Source organism: Bombyx mandarina, chromosome 02, assembly GCF_030267445.1.
Source record: "Bombyx mandarina strain Sakado chromosome 02, ASM3026744v2".
NCBI classification, from domain to species: Eukaryota; Metazoa; Arthropoda; class Insecta; order Lepidoptera; family Bombycidae; genus Bombyx; species Bombyx mandarina.
In genome coordinates, this window is record NC_143209.1 from 2,956,156 (window position 1) to 2,977,088 (window position 20,933).

Genomic DNA, 20,933 nt, shown 5'->3' on the forward strand with positions numbered 1-20,933 from the left:
CGTATTATTTATGTTCTTCAGTATAGCGAACTATCTATGAAATAAAACATAATATTTATTAACATGAAAAGTACCTACAAGTATGTATGTATGTAGAGTATGTGTAAAGTGGATATTTTACGATAACCGTAAACGAAACATGCAATGGATGACCCCAGGTCAAACGCCGCTACAGTGTCCTAAAGTAAAGCTTACCATTAAAAAGGTAATGGTAACTGTTTGGTGGTCTCAGCATGGTGCTATTCACTAAAGCTTTCTCCGGTCTGGTCAAGCAAAAACAAATGTCTACTGCGCAGAACTTTTTTTTTATTGCTTAAATGGGTGGACAAACTCACAGCCCACCTGGTGTTAAGTGGTTACTGGAGCCCATAAACATCTACAACGTAAATGCGCCACTCACCTTGAGATATAAGTTCTAAGGTCTCAAGTATAGTTACAACAGCTGCCCCACCCTTCAAACCGAAACGCATTAACTGCTTCACGGCAGAAGTAGTCAGGGTGGTGGTACCTACCCGTGCGGACTCACAAGAGGTCCTACCACCAGTTGGTGGGTACAATGTACAATGATAGCAAAATTTGTATTGAAACAGCCCCGACTCGTGAATCGATCTTCACCATTATTGCTCCATGATAACGCGAGACCTCATACAGCACGAGAAACCGTTTTAACTCTACAGGAACTGCAATTAGAAACCATTCGTCACCCTCCGTATTCGCCAGACCTTGCTCCAACGGACTAACATTTTTTTCGTGATTTGGACAATTTTCTACGTGTTAAGAAGTTTTCTTCCCAGGAGGCAGTACAAAATGCTTTCACCCAGTTTGTAGAATCTAGATCACCAGAGTTCTATCGCAAAGGCATAAATGACCTTCTTATTAGATAGCAGCAATGTATAGATAATAATGGTAGATATTTTGATTATGTTAAATGAAAAAAAATATGAATTTAAATTTTTCAGTACCTACAAATCGGCAATTTCATATTTTAATCCCTAATATCATTAAATAAGCAACTAAATGAATGCTTTGGTAATTTTAATTTTTTAATACAATGTTTTAACGTTTATAATTATATAACTTCCGTAATCTTGGTGTCTCCGGCAAGGACTCGCTCTTTTTCTTATTAACACACTTCAAGAGAAGGTTCCGAGCTAGACATCTTTTGTTAATAAAATCTCAATGGATTTACGAGGAGAAGTTACGAAAGATGAATTTTAGAATTATATTTCGGAATTTATAATTATAATAAATCTTACACACGACTTCGTATTAGAATGAAACGCGTGATCAATGAAATGCATGAAAAAAATATGAACTTCAGTACTTACAAACAAAATAGGTTAGGTACGGTAGCTTTTTTTTCGGGTCGCGACTGAAGCAGCTGTGAGGTTCCCGCGTCTTAATAGGGTGGAACTCGATGGCCGAGAATATTAAAGGCAGGGGCCGGAGATGTTATGGGATTTCCCTGGACTGTAGTCCGATCCCTGCCCGTACAGAATGCCTGAACAAGGTAGGGGGGGTTACCGTGATCAACGCTACGACCTTACTCGCACTTCGAGGAGACCGGGCAGGCGGAATCTTGGAAACATCGACAACCCTACGTCACGGTAACTCGGGGCCACCGCAATCCAGGCCAGTGGTGTTCTGGAACATTCCGTTGGACCAGAATCAGCTTGACCGGGTCAAAAGGTATATAAATTACCTCAAAGGCGACTCTTATCTATTTTGCAAATTTTATACTGCACACAGGCGCAGCCTAGGGGCGCATTCAATGAACCTGTCATTACGGATCCTCCCGTTCCATTGACGGTGCTTTTAGATACCTCAAGCACCGGTCACCGTTCTCATCGAACACAGGGTTCGGCGAGTGAACTAGCCCATAGACACAGTCCACTGAGTTTCTCGTCGGATCTTCTCAGTGGGTCGCGTTTCCGATCCGGTGGTAGATACAGCGAAGCACTGCTCTTGCTAGGGCTAGTGTTAGCAACACCTCCGGTTTGAGCCACGTGAGCTCAATGCTAAGGTTACGCTGATATAGCCTCTCAAGGTTATCGGCATAAGTAGGGAAAAAGAAAAAAAAGAACCTGTTGAAATTATGCTTATTTTTTTTTTATTACCCTTGTAGGCAGACGAGCATACGGCACACCTGCTGGTGAGTTGTTACCGTGGCCCATGGACTTCAGCAACGCCAGGGGCAGACCCAAGCCGCTGCCTACCGGAAATTCTCGTGTACAATAATTACCCTTAGCGGGTGCTACATACATGGGCTAGTGACACCTTTGAGTTACTCAAATACTTTAAAAAAAAGTAGGAGTTTGGAAAAATATAGCGATATAAATATACTTAGACAAATAAACTTATACCATTGAATTTCTCGGCGGATCTTTTCAGAGGGTCGTGATTCCGATCCCCTGGTAGATTCAGCGAAGCACTGTTCCTGGTTCCTGGGAGGGCGAGTGCTGGTAAATTCGCCAAATTAAGCCCTGTGAGCCCGCCTACACATTCAGCGAAGCTAGTGTAACCCTTGAGGTTACTAGCATGGGTGGGCAAAAGAAAAAAATGTGCTGTTAGAATCGAAAATGCGTTTAGGCCAAGCTCTGCGCGAAAAACGGCCTCAATACGACCAGAGGCACGATAAAGAGAGTCTCCTGCATGACAACACCTGGCCTCACATTGCCGAACCCATACAAACATTTGAAGCCCTCAAATGGGACATCCCAAGCCTCCAACCATATTACCCAAATATTGCAGTCCCATCACTATTTGTTGGATAAGATGGCACATGGTCTCATCAGCAATTCCATACACACACAGACATCAAATAATTCTTAATACATAGCTGGCCTCTGACGACAAACACTGCTATCATCAATGTATTCAAAAGACGAGTTCGATCTTAGAAAGACCGAGAAAAGTTATGGCTAGTAATAGCAATACTTTGAATGATTCATTTCTAAACATGTTTTCACATAAATTTGGATTTTCATTAAAAAAATCGGCAAGGACTCAGTTTTACATGACCTCCAATTATTTTTTTCTCGTTACATACTGAATAGACAACAGGACACCTGATGGTAAGCAGTGACCATTGGTCATGAACAACAACTGTACGAGGGCTGCACTAAAAGTATCGGGAATGGAATATTTCCACTGTTCCTGTCATATTAAAATCTTTTTAATTGAAAACTCCTTAGTTTTAAAAATCGAATACCATTTATTTATTTAAAAAAAGATTCTCGGTCTTGTCACGAGGTTTTGTCAAACTTGTTTAGTCGTTGAGAAAATGGAATTGACTCGAGAAAATTCAAGAGCGATGATTTATTATGACTTTCGAAGTGGTTTAACACAAAAACAGTGTGTTGACCGGATGATTTCTGCATTTGGTGATGAAGCCCCATCCAAAACCACAATTTATCGCTGGTTTGCTGAGTTTCAACGTGGACGTGTCAAGCTTAGTGATGATCCCCGTCAAGGTCGTCCAAAAACTGCAGTCACCCAAGAAAACGTTGATGCTGTGCGTAAGCTGATTGAGGAAGATCGACATGTGACATACCGCGAAATTCAGGCAACTTTAGACATTGGCATGAGTCAAATACAAATAATCTTGCATGAACAATTAGGTGTAAAAAAGTTGTTTTCCCGATGGATACCGCATTCGCTCTGTGAAGAGCAAAAAGCGGCTCGCGTTACTTGGTGCGTCAGAACTCTCGAAAGATTCCACGCAGGATCCTCAAATTCTGTATACAACATTGTATCAGGTGACGAATCCTGGATATACGCGTACGAACCCGAAACAAAAAACCAGTCACGAGTTTGGGTGTTCGAAAATGAGTTAAAGCCAACAAAAATTGTTCGTTCACGGAGTGTTGCAAAAAAAATGGTGGCCACGTTTGTCTCCAAGACCGGCCATGTTACGACTATTCCTCTTGAGGGACAAAGAACGGTTAATGCAGAATGGTATGCTAGCATTTGTTTGCCACAGGTCGTTTCTGAACTCCGTAAAGAGAACTGCAACCGCCGCATCATCCTCCATCACGATAATGCGAGTTCTCACACCGCGCACACAACAAAATAGTTTTTAGAGCAAGAAAACATAGAATTATTAGACCATCCGCCGTACAGCCCCGACCTAAGCCCTAATGATTCCTATACTTTCCCTAAAATAAAGAATAAATTGCGTGGACAGAGATTTTCATCACCTGAAGAAACTGTGGACGCCTACAAAACGGCCATTTTGGAGACCCCAACTTCCGAATGGAATGGTTGCTTCAATGATTGGTTCCATCGTATGGAAAAATGTGTCAAATTTCGCAGAGAATACTTCAAAAAGCAATAAATACATTTTTAAATAGTAATGTTGTGTCACTTTGTTAATTCCCGAAATTTTCAGTGCCGCCTATGTAACAACTGCTTTCAAACTGAAATGCTGGGAATGAGTTGCTCGCTCCGGGCATTTCAATATAGTAGTAATTGTTACGTTATAATACTCAATGTAAGAAATTCATATTTAAAAAAAATATATATTAAAAATAAATAAATAATAATTTTATATGTAAAAAAAAAAAGACATGCCCGCTGAGTTTCTTGCCAATTCTTCTCAGGACGGAGGCTAGTTCTTGTGAATTGGCGGTAGTTCTTTTGACGTTCAACAAGTATGTACTTTCATTTATGTTGAATAAAATTTTTTTGATTTGATTTGATTTGTAACCTTATTTGAGGGAAAAGATTTATATACAAAGCTACGTGGAAATTTTAAAATTGAATAACAAAGCATTGACCCATTTATTTGTGTGTGACAAATAAATAATAATTCTATTACATAATGTTTATTTTAATCATCCATAATGATTCATAGTGTACAGTTTTTTACTAGCTTAAACCTAAAACAAGCAAAGGATTTCTGCAGCTTGAATTACCTGGAAATTAAAAAAAAAACATAAGAATCAAAAACAATAATAAATAAATAAATAATCAAGAATTAGAAATTAAAGTTCATTCATTAGGACATTTCTCAATGATTAAATATGTATGTTGTTAAAATTAACAATATCTACACAATTTCAAATTATAATTTCCATAATTCATGTGACCATTTCTAGGATAAGGTGTCTTTAAGCATTATTTTAAGGTTCAATAAATGTGAGATCAAGTCTACTTGTATAAAATCATACAAATGTGCCAAGGCTCAAATCTTGTGGTATAACCACTTTTTTTTATTACTGATAATAAATCAGATTGTAATCCCACATGTTTTGCCTACAATTATACATTAATATTTTAAAGCATTTGTGATTTAAGAATGTGAAAAACTTTATAAAATTGTATTTTAACTTCTAATACTTGATACCTTAACTTCAAATACAAAGTGGACACCTTTCACATTACAACGTCTTTAGAGTCTAATACCACTTAAGAGGTGGTCTGTATTTAAGAAACTTTGTCCCAATACTTATGCCCATACATCCTTGAAAAGCCTTTCCAAATGGGTGCAGCAGTTGTAACAACTATCACAAACATAATGAACTGTAACGGAGAGCTATAATTATATTTCTTATTAACCTATAAAAATAAATTATTCTTTAACTTACTTCTTCAGAAGCTGGTGACGGGTGATGAGATAGGGTGCTGATAGTCCAGAGCCCGCATATAGGATGAAATACAATGTCAGCTTGTAACGGTTGTGAATGTCGAAGGGTAGATTCTGAAATTTGCCAACATTTTGAAACATAACTTTATGGATGGTTTAGAGTGCCTTTCTTTGATCTTCTTGGTGATTTAGTAGTAATTAATGTACCAAGAAACGCCCGGAATTAGGACGCCTTTTTACTTTGGAGGCAGATAAAAAGAAACCTTATACATATATTTGATATCGATATCAGGAATAAATGATATAGAAAACGTAGAGTATAGAAAACACTTTAATCAATAGGTTATGCTGTCTTTACCATAACGATATCAGAAGAGAAATTGTACAATACCATTTTTTACATATAGTCTAATGTTTATAAACCATAAAATAGTCACAAATTACAGTTAAAAAAATTTAAGAATAATTTAAATCCTTGCTTAGGTCATTATGTAATGGGACTTGAAAATCGAACTTACCTCGCCAGGAATACCGCCGTTAGAATGGTTTCTCACGAAATTCGTTACCACATTTCTGCCCAGTTTGTTTGAAATGCGAGTCAATGGGGTAATCATCTTTACGTTTCTAAGATTCTCGAGTAGGTATCACGGGAAAAAAACACAAGTTCGATTTTGCAAATAGCACAGTAGGTATCTTAAAAACTACCACTGCGTTCCTTTTGTATTAAAGCGTAGTAGAATTTTGACAAGAAATAAAATGAATGCATCCGAAAGACTCCAAACAAAAAAATATGATGAAGAGATTAGGTAGGTTTTGATAAAAAAAACAAAATAATCCTTTTTTACTTGTATATTTGAGATTTCATCTACATAAATACAAATCAATAGTTAATTTTATTCACTCCGGACTGCCTCCTACTAGCTTGATGTGTTAAATTCCTGAAAATTTTAAACAAACATTTATGTACTGGTTTCATTTCATTTTGATTTCTTTGCTTCTATTAAAAACATGTTAGTACTCCTACTTTTCCTTTCAAAAATGATGAATGAAATATGCCGTTACACAAAAAAAAACTTATACAGCAATTTATTTGGAGAGGAATATAGTATTTATTTATCGAAATCAGAAGTTGAGAAAACGTTATCGTCATTTGAAGATATTTGGAATATGTTTTTATATATTCGATATTATGAGTTCCTTAACAAATGTTTTCATTGCGAAATTGTAGTGACCAGGTCAAAGCAAAGAACCATCTCATAATTCTACAACCATATAAGGAAGGGAAGGAAGAAAAAAGGCTCTGTGTGTTTTTGTTTGCTACGTTTACGGAATAGATAATTAAGGTTATTTATCTATTCCGTGGTTACGTTTGTGTGCTACTTTTGTCGTTAGTGGCACTGCTCCAACTCAATACAAATTTAAATTAACTTTTACGCGATCGAGAAGTTAAAAAACTTGGACTAAGCACACTGATTGTCTGTTATGTTTTCACACCCAAACTACTAAACCGTTTTCACGCAATAAGTCGCACTTAATTGTTAGTTACTTAGTGGTAGGACCTACTGCCTATTTCTGCCGTGAAGCACTAATGCGTTTCGGTTTGAAGGGTGGGGCAGCCGTTGTAACTATACTGAGACCTTAGAACTTATCTCAAGGTGGGTGGCGCATTTACGTTGTAGATGTCTATGGGCTCCAGTAACCACTTAACACCAGGTGGGCTGTGAGCTCGTTCACACCTACAAGCAATAAAAAAAAATTAATACACACCTAACAAAACAATACAATATATGACAATAATTTAAAACTATACGGAAACAATATGATCTTTCTTTTATCCTACTTCTGAGAACAGGTCTCCACTCACACAATATAAATTATAGTCATAGTCAATACGAAAACGATTTTCTTTCATAAGTTTTTACTATTTAAGGTCCTAGTCCTACTCACCCATTTTAAATTTAAGAATTAGAATTCTTCCTCATCTGATGCCACACAACAAGGAAGGGTGCTGCAAATCCGCTGCCGAAGAACCAGAACATGTGGAAGGTCAGGCGAGCCTTATTATTGATGTCGAATGGCAGATTCTGTAAAAGTATTCCAAACACAAAACTAAAATATCAAAAAACAAATACAATAAAATACCAATACTATGATTTCTTAATATTGATATAGTTATTTAGTTAGAACTTTTTTTTTCCACAGGAGAAAATTGCCGGATCCCCACCCGCGCGGCAGGTGGAGTATGTGGGAGTTGAACCTCACTAAAAACTCCTGTCGCTCACAGCCGGCGCCCGACCTCGGACAGGGCCGGGGCCCAGTAGGGGCTATTGAGACGGCAGGACAGAGTTGACGCAGAGCATATTACATCCATCCCGCAACTATTTAGAACATAGAATGTTTCGATTTAAATTAACATTTGTTGGTTGTGTAAATATGCAGATGAACCTACATTTCATCGGACGTTAAAAGATTGAAGGTCCCGGCGCCACCACAACCGTTAAGTAAATGTCGCATTGAGATGCGACTCGTTAAGACGAGAAACATGAGATCATCAGCCCACAGTTGTCCACTACTGGGCATAGGCCTCTCCCAATTCACGTCACTGATCCCCGACTTTTCATAGATCATCGTTCCACCTGGCTCTTTCGTACTAATTTAATTTAAGATATACTATTAAACAGTTATTTGATTGACTCGTTTAGAAATAAAAATAAAAATAATATACTGTATTAAATATTCCAGTTCTATAATTAAAGTCTCGAATTTTCTATCATGCCTCCATCTATTTAAGAATCTTGAACGTACTAAGGTTTTAAAAAAGACACAGTACTCTACTCGATAAACATCAATTTAACGTTGTTTACATTGTCCAAGAATGCGATTAATGTGTATTGAAAAATGAGCATGTTTATAATTCTTTCAACAAGCTCTATTACATTTTGTAGTCAGAAGATCTTTGTGTTATTTATTGTTTAGACTATCCTGTTGATAACCAGACTGCACGAATATACGCGACCACATTCTAATCAGACCAATGCTGCTTCTACGATTACCTTTACCTATCCGTCGTGGTGATTTCCTAACCTTTCCATCAAAGCTAACTCTGTAATTTCTATATAAATTACAAAAGGTAGGGTAAATTATAGGGTCACTGGTGAAATACCACCATTCAGATTAGCTTCTGCGAAACTATCACTCGTCTGGGTCTTAAAAGTAGGATCGTTAAACTCTTGATATTGAAACTTTAACTTAATGCCTTAAACGGTAGGTTTTTTGCGTTGTAGTGTCTGGAAACTCTATTTAACCCCTCTATGTAAAACTTTTGTAATTTTAAAAGTTACTAGAATGGAGTATTAAAAAAAACGATCTTACTACGCATAATACCATGCCAAGTAAAAGATTTAGTGCTGTTGGACCCGGAATATTGAATCAGAGTGAACGATCATCGGTTTCTGAGACGCGCTTACTAGCCATAAGAGAGAATTGTTGAATAGCCAGACAAGTATCAGGACTTAACAATAATAGCAATATGAGGTCCATTGAGCATCTGTAACAGTGCGTATCTCTCTTTAAAGCACAGGGCGTGACTGCCTTACGGCAAATAGATTGGATTCTATTTTTTATGGTTATCGTAAACCTCTATACACAAACACGTGCTTGCTATTACCCACCGTGAGGCATGAGGTCGATGCCTCAAGTACAGTGTGCACAACTTTAGTTATCGCATAATTCTAATTTAGACTTGCTTAAAAATACTCAAATCACGAGGCTTAAATTATTAGGATTCTATGTTTCGAAGACAGCTGTTACGTAACTGAAAACGAATTTTCACTCACCTCCCCGGGAATACCGCCGTTGGATCCACTCCTAACACTGGTTTTTACGACATTCTTCCCAACGGTCCTGTTGGAAATCCTTGCAACTGCTCCGATCATTTTGATTTTCCTTAACTTATTTCAGGTCTAAACCCCGTCAGGTAAATGATCGATATCGATAAGATAAACTTATTGACTGTAGGTTCAATATTGGTCGGCGTGTTATGCTGATAAGATACTGATTTCTGAGGATTTGTGCTTGTTGTCATAATTTAAATCCTACTACTTAAGTCGGTAACATTTAATACGTTGAAGTTTTTAAGTCTATTACTGTTAAAGAAATTTTAATGTTTTGTCACTATTCTAATAATTTTAGGTAGGTAGTGTGCATATTTTACGTTATTTTTATCATTATTAAGATGTCTTCACTATTCACTTGTAAGAAAATAATATAATAATTGAATAATAATAATTGAAGAAAATTTTAAGATGATAGAAGCCAGGATTTTTTTTTTTAATATTAAAAATATTTCTTAATTAGCATTTTAGAAATAAAAAACTGAACATACACATTTAGTAGTATTTTCTTTCTATAACAATGAAAATGATAAATCCATCCTGAGAAAGTGGCAACACTATTTTCTGCCATTTTAAAAAAAAAAGAAACAGTCGGCCACGCTTGCTGAACAAATCGTTTTAAATTTCGGGAACTCAGTACACATTTCCCTCGCACAGTTTCGATTAAATATTACAGTTATCATTCATTTAATCAAAACATAAAACAAATATCTTAGTCAAAATTGAAGATGGCCGATTTAGACGATTTCTTCGCAAAAAAAGATCGTAAAAAATCAAAAGCAGTGAAAAAGTTTGCAACAGCCGATGAGTTAGCTAAAAAATTAGAAGACACCAAACAGAAAACCGAAACTAGGCCGAAGAAAGAGCGACCGGCGCAGGATGGCGAGGAGGCGGGGAAGACCGGAGTGAGTAATTGAACAAAACATGTTTTATACTTAAATAGGTTGTTTAACTAGTACTCTCTGTCGACTGTGTCAATGGCATCATAGTTGAAAACATTATTTCACCTTCATGTACAACGCTTGAATGACAAGATAGGTTTCTGTGTGACCTGGATTCTCTAACTAGCTCATTAACATGCTGAGTAGTGCAATTAGCGATAAGTGAATTATTTAATTTAAAGACGTTTTTCACATACACTATCAATAAAAAATTAAAAGGCTACATGGTTACCTGTACCCTGGCCTCTATTTAATTTAACAATTGTCAGTATGCTTGGGTGAGTCATGGCATATTTAGATATTCAATTTCTTGTTTTGTATGGCTTCATTTCACACAAAGGAAAATAGTATAAAACAGGTATCATGCTAACAATCTAAGATTAGATCTAAGTTAAAAAGTAAAGAAATATAGACAGGCTTACTATTAGAATTATACACCTACTACACAATTAATATTTGAAGTAGTTTCAATTTGATATGGAATAAAAAAAAATTGAGATTAATTACTAGTTCAATGTATGACACATATTGATTGTACCATATAAAATAACAAAGAATAGTGGAAATTTTTAATGAAAAATGGGGAACATCAAAACGAAAGATAAAACTACTGAAAATAAAGCTTGTAAGTTTGATACTTTATTCGTCTTCCAATGCTCATGACTCCTAAAGTGCTAATTAAGTTACCATACACCATCATCAGATTTAAAGCACAAATATAACCACCATAAATTAACCTCTCAGTGTCTGCAGCAGAACTATGTCAGGGCGTAACAAAAATCATGCAGTGGAAAAGAACAGAGGATTAGTAAAAAACATGAAAAAAATATAAATGCTTGATTTAAACTAAACGTATTATTGAGGGTAATTGACAAACCATTTCAACTTTGCCTGACATTGTATTTTGAGTTGTTTTGTTTTTTCTGGTCACACTTTGAACTTTGAACCTGACCTACATACCCTTGAGCAGATGCAATTTTAATGTATTGAGCTAAGCTAAAATATAAAAGTTAGCTATATCTTAAAGTTAAGTAGATAATGTGTTATTGTTTCAAGTTTAAATCTTGACATTTCTGCTAGAATGGAGTAAAGCTAGATTTTTTAAAAGATTTTAGGGAACTTTGATTTTAATTTGTAAAAATATATTTGCATATTTTAATAAATTGTAGTGAGTTGACCTTACTATCATGCTTCTATATTATTTTCTCTTTCCACGTTATTGATTCCTTTGAATATGTATAGAATTGCTATGAAAAATATTCCAGCTTCCTATTTTTAGGGTTATATTTTCCATGTTTCTATTTGTACCAGGAAAATGAGGAGCTGATGCTAATGTACAATTTAGCAATATATTATCAACCTTAACAGTAGACTGCAGAACACTTTAATTGTATACAAAAAAAGACCAATCCTGCAATCTCCCTTTCCCATATGAGATGCATGCAAGAAACAAATAATCTAACTAATATTAAGGTTTTTTATTTAATTAAGAATAAACTTAAGAAACAGATAACTGGTATTAAAGTTTTTTTATTTAATTAAATTAAAGTAATTAAAATAATATTGAGTATTCATACTAGAAAGAAATGAAACACAATAACAAAATTTAATTTGAATCAATCTTTCTACTCTATAATAAGTATTTGAGACTATATTTCATTCTTTAAGAAAAATACACTGGAAACATGATATTAATGTTTGATTATTTGTTGATGGTTGTAGGTACACAGTCAATATAAAAGAAGATATCACTAAAAATAATCCATCAGTATGGATTATCTTTAGTAAATCATAATCAAATTAGTATTTGACATTTCTATTTGTTCTAAAAGTGAAAAATGTAGACATAGACAAAATAATCCTAAAGACAAGTCTAGGTGTATCAGAGCTTTTATTTGAAGATATTTATAGATTGACTATTTTTATATTTATTAATTTAAAAAACTGGTGTACCATTGATGACTGCGCTTCATAATAAAATAGTCTTTATTACAAAGTTCATGGTATTGGACTTACATTAAGTGATAGCTTATTTCAAGCTCCATAATTGATGGCATAATAACCCTTCCCAAGAGTTATGCTCATTCTAACGTTGAGCTCAATACTATCACTTATTATCTGGATGCGATTCAGAAAAAAAAAATCAGTGTTTTTTTTCACACCCATTACAAACCTTATAACCTGATACAGCTAAGTACTACAATCCTGTCTGTTTTTGGAGTATAGCATTCTAAAAGTGAAGAAGAGAAATGAGATTGAAAATTCAGCCTAAAGTCTAAAACTAATAAAAACTGAGAAAATAAAGCATACCTTTACACTTTTAGAAAGTTTGTACACTCATTATGCTTTTGATTGCATTAACAATAATTACTCAAACATTTTTCTTTATAGTTGCAGCAAATGTATATTTACCAATATGAACATACATTGATAAGACTGTCTTTATTTAAACTCGTGTGTCTTTGAATCATTAAATTTTAATGCAGCAAGTAAAACTCTAAAGAATAATGTTTAAACAACATCAACCCATCTAATATAAAAAAGAAAATGCTTCACAACACTTGCTTATTTTAAACTATCCTTTGAATATTAATACGTGAAGCAAAAACTTTGTATTCCTTTTTACGAAAATTGCGCGGATGGAGGAGTATGAAATTTTGCACACTTATAGAGAATATAGAAAAGAAGTGCACAACGCAAATATTTTTTTAAAATAATGCATAAAAAATACATTAAATCAATAAACAAAACATTACACACACTACATACCATGTATTTGACGCACACACACAGGCATACTATTTATTGTCAAACTTTTGTTCTTCACGTCTGTTGTCGAATTGAGAATAGATTAAATATTGTTTGTCTTTGTTAATATTTTTTATAGTGTAGTCTTGGCGAAATTTGTGATTATAGAAGTATAAAATACAATCATAATAGTGTACAAACATACAATTCCAATTAATTATAGTCGAATTTCGACTACTGCGGGACCTCTAGTCTTTTGAATTTTCTAATATATGTATTTGAATGAATTGGTGTACGTACCAAGTTGGTTTATACGTTCGTTCACATGTCGAGTTTATTTTTATGAGAATTGAATCATTGTTTACTTCATAATTATTATTGAGGAAAATCCAAGCATATAATCTTATGGCATGTATTGTATTTATTTAGAATGATATACTAATTAGTTTGTCTTATGAATGTTATTATAGTCATGCTTGACCACTGGGGAACATTGAAAACAAGTTATACAATTGATTGTAACAGATAAGCATAATTAAATTGTGTTAATGGCTTTTTGATTAGTGTAAATGCATATACTGGTTGGTAACTCGTTAATATCTGAGCCTACCTAAGTAAAATTAATCTGAATTAAAGAGATTTTCATCTACAAACAAGAAGATATTATGATTGGTTTGTGACAGAAATAGGTATTAAATAAAGAAAATTTTACTAAGATTTTCAGCTTTTTTTGTGTGTATCATATGTGGATCCCTCCAACCAGGTGGACCGACGACTTAGTGCGCACGGCGGGAAGTCGTTGGATGCGGAAGGCGGAGGACCGCATTATGTGGAAGGCCTATGTCCAGCAGTGAGCAGATAAAGGCTGATAATGATGATGATGATATGTGGATGAATGCTGATCTTATAGAAATTAAAGGTCATAATCATTGTAACTTGAAAGCCACTAGAAACTGCATGTCTAAGTCTCAGTTGTGCTTTATAATATTTGTTCTCTTCAAACACCAAAAATAGGTAAGAAGCGACCCGCCCTCGCTTCGCTTCGGAAACATTAAATTTTATTATTGATAGCTGAGTCCCGCGATTTTACTCGCGGCTATTGTCGTATCGCGGGTGACGCCGCGGGGCGAAGCTAGTCTAAGAAAGTAGCCTAAGTTACTCCTTATATCATCAACCATCTATCGGTGAAAGTCTCGTCAAAATCGGTCCAGCCGTTCCAAAGATTAGCCGGAACAAACAGACAGACAAAAATTGTAAAAAATGTTATTTTGGTGTATGTGTACATGTAAAAAGCGGTTATTTAAATATTACAAACAAACACTCCAATTTTATTTATATGTATAGATTGTGGTGCATACCCGTGCCTGTTAGGAATACTCCCTATCACCAGTAAATGTCGGTGAACTATCCTGCTATTTTAAGTGGACTCCACACTCCACTGTGTCTAATCGAATTTCAGTTGACTAAACCAAACACTCTAATTTAACCCATTCTTAACTACAGGAAGAAGAAGAATGGAAGGAGTATGAAGAACCGGTAAAAGACTACACCGGACTCAAGATTCAGGTGCTGCAGGGCGGCAACGGAGCCCCAGAAGCAGGCCGCGACGCCACTGCTGAGGATCCTGCTATGGACAGCACTAAGACTAAGGAGAAGGGTCCATGGAATAAACCTGTATGTATGAATTAATGCATATTATCTGTCGCTAGCAGTAATAGCAGTAGGGAATTGTCAGATGCCTTTACGTTAGCTTTGAATCTGCAGGGCTATTACAGCATCAAGACTTCTTTGCAAACTTGTGAAGTTCATAATCCGCAAAAACACCCGGGAAATGATTGCATCAATGAGATGACAAAGGACTATGACACATCTACTAAATTCCACATCATCTTGATGGGACATATTATCTGTCGCTAGCAGTAATAGTAGTAGGGAATTGTCAGGTGCGTTTACGTTAGCTTTGAATCTGGAGGGATATTACAGCATCAAAACTTCCTTGCAAACTTGTTAATTGTTGATACACTACTATTGGACGGTCTTTTTAAAGTGTTTTTTTTAAATGTTAAACTATTTATTTTTCACAATAATAAAATAACACTTTTTTTAAACATATTATTATCCGCAACACGCTTCGTCAGATTATAGAAACAGAGTTATCAGCAACGTGCTTCGTCAAAAAGTACAATACTTACTATCAGATGCAAGCGTCGTCATGTTTTAAAGTGTAATCGATGAAGTCGGCAGTTGGGGATTGTTTGCATGAGTGTACCAGGCTCACCACAAACCGGGAGGAGTGGCTATTGATCTTGAGGCGCACAACATCTGCCCACAGCAATGATGCTGAATGACGACCACGATCGCTCTAACAAGAGTAATACAACATACGATCCCATACCCGATCCTGTAGACCGAATGGTAAATAGTCGCTGTCGCCCAAAGCACGTCATTACGGATCCCCCCGATTCATTAACGGTGTTTTTAGGCACCGGTCACCGTCCTCGTCGAACCCGTCGCTTGCGACGAAGAGTTCGACGAGTAAATTAACCCACGAACACAGCCCACTGAGTTTCTCGCCGGATCTTCTCAGTGGGTCGCGTTTAAGATCCGGTGGTAGATTCTGCGAAGCACTGCTCCTTCTAGGGTCAATGTTAGCAACGTCGTCAGGTTTGAGTCCCGTGAGCTCACCTACACACGTTAGGGTGAAGCTGAAATAGTCTCTCAAGGCTATCAGCTTAGCTAGAAAAAAAAAAAAGAAACCTAAAAAAAATACGTACGTGTTATTAAATACGCTCAAGGTTAGCAAACTAATCTATGCAAAATCCTAAATTCAACTATATACTTGCTGTATATCGCCGTTTGACAAGAGTAAGTAAATCGCTCTGGCTGTCATACATTTACATTATTCCAGCGAAGGCGCATTAAAAATCGATTGGGGGCGCCGCGTTGCCGACCCCTGTTTTAAAGTGTTGTAAATGTAATCGCTGATATGTATTTCAGAAAACGGCGGAGAGCGAGTCGGCGGCCGCGCCCGCGCCGGTGGAGGCGCCGCAGTCGTCCGCCCGCGACGTCCGGCCCTCCGCCTACGTGCCGCCCGCCTCCCGCCTGCGAGCCGCCGACACCGCGCAGCGCAGGCACCACGCCGTATGTAGCCATCATAGAACACGAAGTTTTTATTTATTTATTGCTTAGATGGGTGGATGAGCTTACAGCCCACCTGGTGTTAAGTGGTTACTGGAACCCATAGACTTTTTTTTGGTACAATTTTTCCTTGTTAGGAAAGGCAAGGGGATCTAAGCCCATACAGCCTTGTCTGCTCTATATATTCTCTGAAATAATTAACCCATAGACATTCACGACGTAAATGCGCCACCTACCTTGAGATATACCTAGTCTTGCCATAAATACTGTTACAATTAAAAATAACAAAAAATCTATTGCAAATAACATTTATTACTTTTACAGTGTGTTAGTTTAATACAAACATATAAAACAATTTAAAGTATAAAAAGCTTATTCGAAGTGGTCTCCATTGGCTGCAATACAGTCCTTTAAACGTTGAGGCCAGTTATCAATAGAAGCACACACTCTTTCCATGGGAAAAATTTTCACTGCCAATCGTACGGATTGTTTTAGGGACTCCAAATTATCATGGCGTTTAGAGCAAGCTGTACTCTCTAAAACTGACCATAAATCATAATCCAGCGGATTAAAATCGGGACTAGACGACGGCCAGTCTTCAGCTCTGATGAAGTCCGAAACGTTCGTTTCCAACCAAGACTGCGTAGACCGCGCTTTATGACCTGGCCCCGAATCTTGCTGCAAGGACCATTCTTGATTATTGAACATAGTGTTGTTAAGGGGCTTCACTACCTTCTCAAGAATGGTATCTTGATGCACTTGTGCTGATGTTTTGATACCTTTTTCACAAAAGTATGGCTCAGTCACTCCTTCATAGCTAATACCCCACCAAACCATCACTGAAGTGGGATAGTGCCCATGTTGCACTAGGTCGACTAATTGGGAAGCTTCCTTAGAGCTTTGAGCATAAATACGGTCATTTTGTTTGTTAAAATGTTGCTTAATTGTAAAAAAATTCTCATCCGTAAACAAAAATTTTCTATGACCTCCCTTTGCGCACCGCTTCAGTAGTTGTTTCGATTTTACCACCCCATACTCTTTTAAATTATCAGTTAGGAAATGACCAGTACGTCTCTTATAGGCTGCAAGTCCTAAGTCATCTTTTAAATACGCGACATGGTTCTAGGTGCTATCTTCATTTCCCGAGATCTTTTGCATTCGGACAGGATTTCTTCGAATTCTTTCCCTTACTGCTTTGACCACCTTTTTTCGTACGAACACTACGTGGACGGCCAGATCTTTTTCTGTCACAAACAGAGGAGGTCTCATTGCACCTATTAATAGCCCGGTACACAAACATTTTACTAATACCAAGCGTATGGAGAGTTTTAAAAATTGCATTTGGCTCCATACCTACTTTGTGTAATGCAATCACAGCGATTCGGTTCTCTTTATCACCCCACTCCATTTTAATATCGCAAAATATTGTACAATGTATTGGCGCCAAAATGAGAACTCAATGAGCAATCATATAAAAATTACAGATTCCAAATTCAAATGTAATAATTTGTTTATTTTTAATTGTAACAGTATTTATGGCTAGACTAGTATAAGTTCTAAGGTCTCAGTATAGTTACAACGGCTGCCCCACCCTTCAAACCGAAACGCATTACTGATTCACGGCAGAAATAGTATAGTATGGTAGGTACCACCACCCTGCCTATGCAGGTATTCCAAACTGTATCTTCTCCTCGGATAAACTGTTATAAGTGTTTATTTGTTTAGTATTCTTTAATGTACGTATATTTAAAAAAACACGCTCGCTCATTATATTATATTATTATATAAGTCGGCATTTAAAATTTTCAACTATATAATCAGCTGTATCTGTATCAAATCAGCTATATATTTCTACCTATCCGGGCGGACTCTCAAGAGGTCCTACCACCAGTAACACTTGTAAAATAAAAATTTTTCGTGTTGCGTATACAGAAGAACGCGCCGGACATCCACAACGACGACTACTTCCCGGTGCTGGGCGCGGCGGGGCGGGGGCGCGCGGCGGCGGGCGCGGGGTGGAGCGCAGCGGCGGGGGGCGGGGCGGCGCGCCCGCACCACGCGCCCGCCGCCGCGCTCGCGCTCGGCAACCGCTTCACCTCGCTGCAGGACGACAGCTAGCCTGCCGGTCGGTACTTATCATCTTATTTTTTGTTAATTGCTGGCGGTTTGGTATATAATTTGCTGCATATCATTTTATGTACATATCTAATGATTGTAGATTTTTGTTAACTGGCAACAATGAAATCGCAAGAAGCCGATTACCATATTTAAAAATGGAGAAGATCTACTAAAAAAACACGTGTGGCACTCGGGGCCTGCCGCGGTAAAGCTACTGCATAGCATTTTTTATCAACTTATGCAATTATAATTAGACAATAATAATTTAATATTAAAACAATAATAAAATAACATCATGCTATATTTATAAACATTAACAAAAGCAAAACATTAACTGTCACCTTCACACTCATAAGCTAGACCGCGTGAAAAAGAGATGGGCAGACTTTTCATGATGCGCATGCAGTGTGACGTCACGCCGCGCGCTTATTCACAAACACTACACAAGCGCAACGTGTGAATGTGTTGAACGCGAGCTACATGGTACGTGGAGTGGGGTGTTAGGTTTTATTTTCGTTACGGAATTTCTTAATTCGATCGCCGCACTCAAAGCCCGCGATAAAATCTATGCAATAGCTTTAAAAAAATAATCATGGTCTATTTGTTTCAGGTAACGTAATCAAACTGCTCAGGTTCAGTAATGTGAAGTGTCGATAAGGACTTACGCATCCACACATAGAGGTATACACACGCAAAACAAACAAAGCCGCGCTCCAAACTGTAACTCCTCCCCGGATAAACTGTTTAAAGTGTTTATTTGTTTAGTATTGTTTAATGTACGTATATTTATAAAAAAAACAAACACGCTCGCTCATTATATATATATGTATAAGTCGGTATTTAGTATTTGCAGCTCCGATCAATTATGTGTGCACACATAAATATTTTTGACATTCAAAACTGCGAACGTGTGTAATATTAATTTTATGAAAAACCTAATTTGTATTTGGTGCAAGCTACTCAACAGACTCCTGTTGTAAAGAGACAAAGGAAATAAACAATTAGCTCTTAACGTCACAGGCGTAAGGTACAAAATCTTCTTTCTTTATTATTATTATTATTAAGTGTATTAAGCACTGCCACGCCTGGAAAGACGGCAGGACACACTCGCGAGGTGGGCAACAATCGGCCGGAGCGTTAGGGACTATTGGGAGAGAAACCGGTTATTATTATTATTAATAACAAAAGCTTTTCAATGGCTATTAAATAAAACATGATACATTGCCATTGTCAACTGAAAACATCTGACCCGATCCACGCTTAAATAGCAAAAAAATATTCAGTCGATCTGTAAATTAGTGATAACAATTTCACGTTCGCGGTTTTGATGGTCAAACCATAGATTTTTTTTTTTTAAGTCTTAGCTAATTTTTTATATTGAATTCTCTGTAAATGATCTTTTTGCCACTATCATCATATTGAAAACTTGAGTGAGCTGAATAGCAATGTATCAGAGATGTATTGTTTCAATTTAACATTTACAGTATATACACACTGAAAACGTAATAGTTCTTATGATGGTTGCTCGTTTAAAAATTATATATATTATATAAAATTTGGTCAAAAATCTACGTAAGTTTTAACTGTTACAATAAAGGTGTGTTCAAATTAATGAAACCGTTGATATTTTTGTATTGTTACCTAAATGATGTTTTAACTATTTAAATTGCAGTACATTTAGAGTGAATTATAATTGGAAATGTTTTAACTGATTAAACACAGATCTATGCTGACTCTAAAAACAAATTATTGTTTGGCTGTATAATCAGAATGCCTGTGCGAGAATGCAAAAGGGATTAAAAAATGCGTACGCAATAAATGTACCTTTAATTAATGTTCTTTATTTTGAACCACATTGTATATTCTCAAAATATGACTATATATTTCAAAAAGATGTTTAAAACGGAAGCGCGGTGTAATAAAAATTGTTATTTTTTATGTTTATAAAAGAATAGGTGTCTGTATGAATGGTGAACATGGATTTATAAGATAAATGAAAACCGATAAAAGTTAGGAAAAAGTATTTCGTTTTAATAATAGAAATATCTAAAAAAAAATGCCAAGACGATGTACAGTTATTGGTGTCGAGTTTTGGCGGTAAAATCATACTAAACATGTTGTACCATACTAATAAATTATGTATTTAAACTTTTCAGTTTTATTTTTTTTCACCGACTAATACTTACACGATGAATTTCGTGAGCCTTTTTGTTTGTGGCGGGTGGACTCAGATCTTCGATTATTGGACCGTAGATTATAAACTTTTAAAATGACCATAGATGACGTTTTGTAATTTTTGGCGGGAAAGCGAGGAGCCAAGTTAATTATGTAGGTAGTTTTCCAATGACAGCACAAGAGCGCATTATGCGGCATAATGCTCAACGTTGAATGTTCCAACTACAGCAACTCGAAGCACAATCGAGCACTCTCAAAAGTACTGCTCTCGCGTGATACTCGCAATCGATACCGACTCAGTGACAGAAAATTGACAATGTTTTTTCTTTAAAT

The 20,933-nt window shown here is 36.4% G+C and overlaps 3 protein-coding genes across 3 annotated transcripts; 1 reads left to right on the forward strand and 2 right to left on the reverse strand.

Moving 5' to 3' along the window:
• Nucleotides 1-4,810: 4,810 nt before the first annotated feature.
• LOC114241954 (cytochrome c oxidase subunit 7C, mitochondrial-like) lies at nt 4,811-6,290 on the reverse strand. Its single transcript, XM_028172957.2, has 3 exons — nt 6,106-6,290; nt 5,589-5,701; nt 4,811-4,916 (listed from the first exon to the last, which is right to left on the reverse strand). Exons 1-3 carry the CDS (start codon nt 6,199-6,201, stop codon nt 4,913-4,915), a joined length of 213 nt encoding a protein of 70 aa, XP_028028758.1. The 5' UTR covers nt 6,202-6,290; the 3' UTR covers nt 4,811-4,912.
• A 131-nt stretch (nt 6,291-6,421) lies between these two features.
• Nucleotides 6,422-9,646, reverse strand: LOC114242030 (cytochrome c oxidase subunit 7C, mitochondrial). Its single transcript, XM_028173050.2, has 3 exons — nt 9,424-9,646; nt 7,535-7,671; nt 6,422-6,525 (listed from the first exon to the last, which is right to left on the reverse strand). Exons 1-2 carry the CDS (start codon nt 9,520-9,522, stop codon nt 7,546-7,548), a joined length of 225 nt encoding a protein of 74 aa, XP_028028851.1. The 5' UTR covers nt 9,523-9,646; the 3' UTR covers nt 6,422-6,525; nt 7,535-7,545.
• Nucleotides 9,647-10,039: 393 nt separating this feature from the next.
• LOC114241950 (protein CDV3 homolog) lies at nt 10,040-20,573 on the forward strand. Its single transcript, XM_089735126.1, has 5 exons — nt 10,040-10,385; nt 14,673-14,843; nt 16,167-16,310; nt 18,240-18,432; nt 19,036-20,573. The coding sequence occupies exons 1-4, from the start codon at nt 10,209-10,211 to the stop codon at nt 18,423-18,425; spliced, it is 678 nt and encodes a 225-aa protein (XP_089591252.1). The 5' UTR covers nt 10,040-10,208; the 3' UTR covers nt 18,426-18,432; nt 19,036-20,573.
• The last annotated feature ends 360 nt before the right edge of the window (nt 20,574-20,933 follow it).

Excerpts from the sequence above, each read along its gene's own strand:
- LOC114241950 (XM_089735126.1), top strand. The coding sequence starts at position 10,209 with ATGGCCGATTTAGACGATTTCTTCGCAAAAAAAGATCGTAAAAAATCA. Across the intron at positions 10,386-14,672 it reads AGGAGGCGGGGAAGACCGGA|GAAGAAGAAGAATGGAAGGA; the intron begins GTGAGTAATTGA and ends TCTTAACTACAG. Across the intron at positions 14,844-16,166 it reads AGGGTCCATGGAATAAACCT|AAAACGGCGGAGAGCGAGTC; the intron begins GTATGTATGAAT and ends TATGTATTTCAG.
- LOC114242030 (XM_028173050.2), bottom strand. The coding sequence starts at position 9,522 with ATGATCGGAGCAGTTGCAAGGATTTCCAACAGGACCGTTGGGAAGAAT. Across the intron at positions 7,672-9,423 it reads ACGGCGGTATTCCCGGGGAG|AATCTGCCATTCGACATCAA; the intron begins GTGAGTGAAAAT and ends ATACTTTTACAG.
- LOC114241954 (XM_028172957.2), bottom strand. The coding sequence starts at position 6,201 with ATGATTACCCCATTGACTCGCATTTCAAACAAACTGGGCAGAAATGTG. Across the intron at positions 5,702-6,105 it reads ACGGCGGTATTCCTGGCGAG|AATCTACCCTTCGACATTCA; the intron begins GTAAGTTCGATT and ends GGCAAATTTCAG.